Genomic DNA, 3,576 nt, shown 5'->3' on the forward strand with positions numbered 1-3,576 from the left:
GGGGGTTATGGGGGTGAAGAGGAAGAGAGGTGGAGCTAGAGAGAGAGGGGGTTGGGTCAGTTCCTGGGGGGGAGGTAGGAGAAGGAGGGTTGGGGGACATGGAAGAGGGAGACAGGTGGGGGACATGGGGGTGGAGAGAAGGAGAGGAGGAGCTAGAGAGGGGATCAGAAGCAGATCTGGGGGGAGGTGGGGGAATTGAGGTCTGGGGGGCATGGGGGAGGAAGATGGGTGGGGGGAATTAGAAGGTGGGGGACCAGGGCAGAGAGGAGCGGAGGAGGAACTAGAGAGAGGGGGTCAGGGGCTGGAGGGGAGAGGAAGGAAGGGGAGGAAGAGAAGGGAAGAAGCAGGGGGGCGGTGGGGAGAGAGATGGGAAGACTTGTTCCCTGCATGCAGAGGTGAGACCTAACAGGACAGAGGGCCCCACACTGCCTTCCTCCATCAGGCAGGACCACACCTGGTCAAGCTGGGCAGCTGCAACATCCAGACAGGACTGTGCCCCAAACACACACCCCTGCAAGGTGTCCCTCACAGGAAGCTGTCCTTTCACGTCACACCCTGACACTTGGCACCAGGAAAGCCTTCCACTCACCTAGGCCACACAGTCTCCCCGCAACCACCTCGGGAGACTCTCAAGCTCACATCCCCTATTCAGGGCAAAGCAGCTCCCTCCAGAGGAGACTCTTCACACCCAGCCCTGCTTGCTCCTGAGTGAAGAGACATGCTTCAATCCACTTAGGCCTGGAGCAAGTCTCCTTTTTGACTGGGCCTCCCTCCTAGCAATTCAACAGTAAACCTGCCTCCCTCAGACTGCAGGCCTGTCTGTCCCAGGCTGGGTGGAATGGGACATTATCTCACTTTACACGTGGTTCCAGATCTGCACTGGGATAATGTCCCACCCTACATGTGGTCCACCCAGGTCTGTCCCTGCATTCTGGTCCAGCTAGGCTGCGACAACATCCCACCACACACATGGTTCACCCAGACCTGTGTCCTGGGCCAGCTGATCTGAGGCAACGTCGCACCTCACATGTGGTCCACCCAGGTCTGACCCTGTGGTCTGGCCTGGGACAACATTTCACCCCACACATAGGCCACCCAGGCCTGTTCCTGTGTCCATAGCCTGCTAGGCTAGCCAGCACCTCATTCCACAGGTGAGCCACCCTCTCCTCTATGTTTAGTCTGGCATCAGGGCATTGAGAGGCCATCAAAGGGACCAAGACCAGACTCCCCAAGCAGAAGGAGGCTTGAGGTCACCATTTGGGAGCTGGGTGAGGGTCTGCTAAGCTGACCTCTTCTCTGGGGACCACTGGAGGGCTCACCTGGCTGAGATTCAGAGGCTGCTGCTGGAAGTATGGTCCCGGCCTAGGTGGCCGGTAGGTGATGGCTCCAGACGAGGTCCCTGAAGAATGGCCGCTGGTGGAGGTCACATTGCTGGAGGACTTGGATTTGTAGAAGGACGAATGGTGGCCGCTGCTGACTGTTGGGAGAGGGACAGGCCGCTGGTTAGCCGTGGCATCTCGTTGCCTGGAAGAGACTTCTGGAAGGAACACACCCCAAGGCATTCCGATTACAGCCAGCCCAGATGTGGTGGTGCCTTACTTGGCTCTGAGTGTTTCATGGGACGAGAGGGTGGCTGGGTCCCCAAGGACAAAAAGGAAGCGGGATGGGGGTTGGGAGTGGGAGATGTGAGCCACAGCCTCCCTGGAAGGGTCACTCCAACCATCTGAGGCAGGGACGGAACACTCGGGAAGGTCAAGTGTTTGCAAAGTGAGGGACTAAAATGCACTTATTCCTTTGGCTCCCGCTGGACGTCTAATCTTTCCCACACTTTCTGGGGACACTGGGATTCTAAGGGGAATGTAAGAGGGTAGAAGGCATGTTCTTTGTGTTCCTCAGGGTCTCGTTCAGGGCTGCAGTGGGTGGTGTGTGGTGTGTGTGTTGGGGGGATGACTCAAGGACCCTCCCTGACCTGAAGGCACAGGAAGGTTAAAGGTTAGGGTCAGACAAGTAGCCTTCCTCCAGGGAGATCATAGGCTCCTTGTCACTACGAGTCCCCTTGGGGACGGCTGCAGTCAGCTTGTGTGTGGCCGCCGCAGGTCAGTTGAGCACCAGGAGGTGAGGACAACCCTCCTGAATTGTTCCAAGCCTGAGGAGATTCTGCATTTAGGGCATGGATTTGTTCTGAGAAACAGGAAGGCTGGATGTGCAGGCGTCACTAGGAAGTCTGAATGCCACCCTCCCAGGGGAGCATCAATCTTGTTAGGGACAATGGCACTGGCTGCTTTCGAAGCCGCAGCCCTTATTAAGCCTCTGTCAAGCTGATTCGGACTCACAGCAAGCTCACGGGCTTCCCAAGGTTGGCATCGTTACAGAAGCCGAGTGCCTGCCTCGTCTTGTGTCCGAGGAGCACGTTCTGGCGCCGCCATGGCTCCTTTCACCGAGCATAGCTTTGTGTGGGACTGTTCCTCAGGACGTCTCAGTCATTTGGGTAATTAAAACATTTTATTCCAGATACAATGCAGGTCTTCTAGAAATGAGCGTTAGTGGCGTGGGGGCTAAGCACTCAGCTGCTAACTGAAAGGTCAGGGGCTCAAACCCAGCAGTCGCTTGGCGGGAGAAAGATGAGACCGAGTGCTTCCCTGAAGATTGGTGGCAGTGGTGTTGTTAAGTGCCATCGAGTCAATTCAGACTCACAGCGACCCTGTATAGGGGTTTCTGACGAATGGCTGGTGGGTTTGAACTGCCAACCTTGTTGGAAACCCTAGAGTGGCTATGAGTTGGAATCACCTTGATGGCAGTTGGTGGTTTTTGGTGGTTCAAAGGTTAGAGATTTGAGCCCACTCAGAGGCACCTCAGAAGAAAGGCCTGGCAACCTACTTCCAAACCACTGAAAACCGTGTGGAGGGCAGTCCTGCTCGAACACGTGAGCTGGAGTTGACAGGATGGCAAGCGATTTCTAGTTCTCAGCCTAGTTGGACAAGCAGCATCAGGACCCGAGTGGCCCGTCCTCCCATTACCTGGTGCGAGGCTGTCACACTCCACCAGCACCTCGCTGGCCTGGGTCTTCAGGGGCGGCACGATGATGGTCCGGGGGTTCCCGGGGCAGTGGCCGTCTAGGCCGCCCTTGCTGTCGAAGGCGTGGGCACCACTGTGGCCGGCCCGCTGCTGCCCCGGGTAGGGGCTGTTGCTGGAGGAGTCCGAGTAGGGGGAGTCATGGACCGTGACGCAGCTGATGACGTTCTTCCTCTGCTTGGACACGGTGCTGGAAGGGCAGGAGTGCCAAGGTGGTGAGGGAACTGACCCACCGCTGAGCATGAGTGTGCAGGGGGTGCTGCTCACCAGTCACTGCTGCTAGGAATGGTCCAGCAGGAGCCAGTGAACGGGGGACACAGTCTGGGAGGGCAGCCTGCCAGGGAGGGAGGGCTGGGAGATAAGCATGGGGGCTGGTGACATGCAGAAAGCACATGCAGGAGGGGACAGGATTTCTAAGGGGACCCAGGACAGCCTGTAGGGGTGGAGGAAGACAAGGTCTGAGGAGGGAGGTGGGTTCTGAGGAGGGAGGTGGGTTCTGTGGGG

The 3,576-nt window shown here is 57.6% G+C and overlaps 1 protein-coding gene across 2 annotated transcripts in view; it reads right to left on the reverse strand.

Annotated features, from left to right (window-relative positions):
* Nucleotides 1–3,576, reverse strand: part of HIPK2 (homeodomain interacting protein kinase 2) — a 165,883-nt gene that overhangs the window by 961 nt on the left and 161,346 nt on the right. For both annotated transcript variants that reach the window (XM_006861171.1, XM_006861170.1), the window contains exons 13-14: nucleotides 3,018–3,262; nucleotides 1,320–1,477 (exon numbers count right to left, since the gene is read on the reverse strand). In XM_006861171.1, coding sequence (XP_006861233.1) covers nucleotides 1,320–1,477; nucleotides 3,018–3,262 — 403 coding nt within the window. The remainder of the gene's footprint in view (nucleotides 1–1,319; nucleotides 1,478–3,017; nucleotides 3,263–3,576) is intronic.

This window comes from Chrysochloris asiatica, unplaced genomic scaffold, assembly GCF_000296735.1.
Source record: "Chrysochloris asiatica unplaced genomic scaffold, ChrAsi1.0 scaffold00041, whole genome shotgun sequence".
Taxonomy (NCBI): domain Eukaryota; kingdom Metazoa; phylum Chordata; class Mammalia; order Afrosoricida; family Chrysochloridae; genus Chrysochloris; species Chrysochloris asiatica.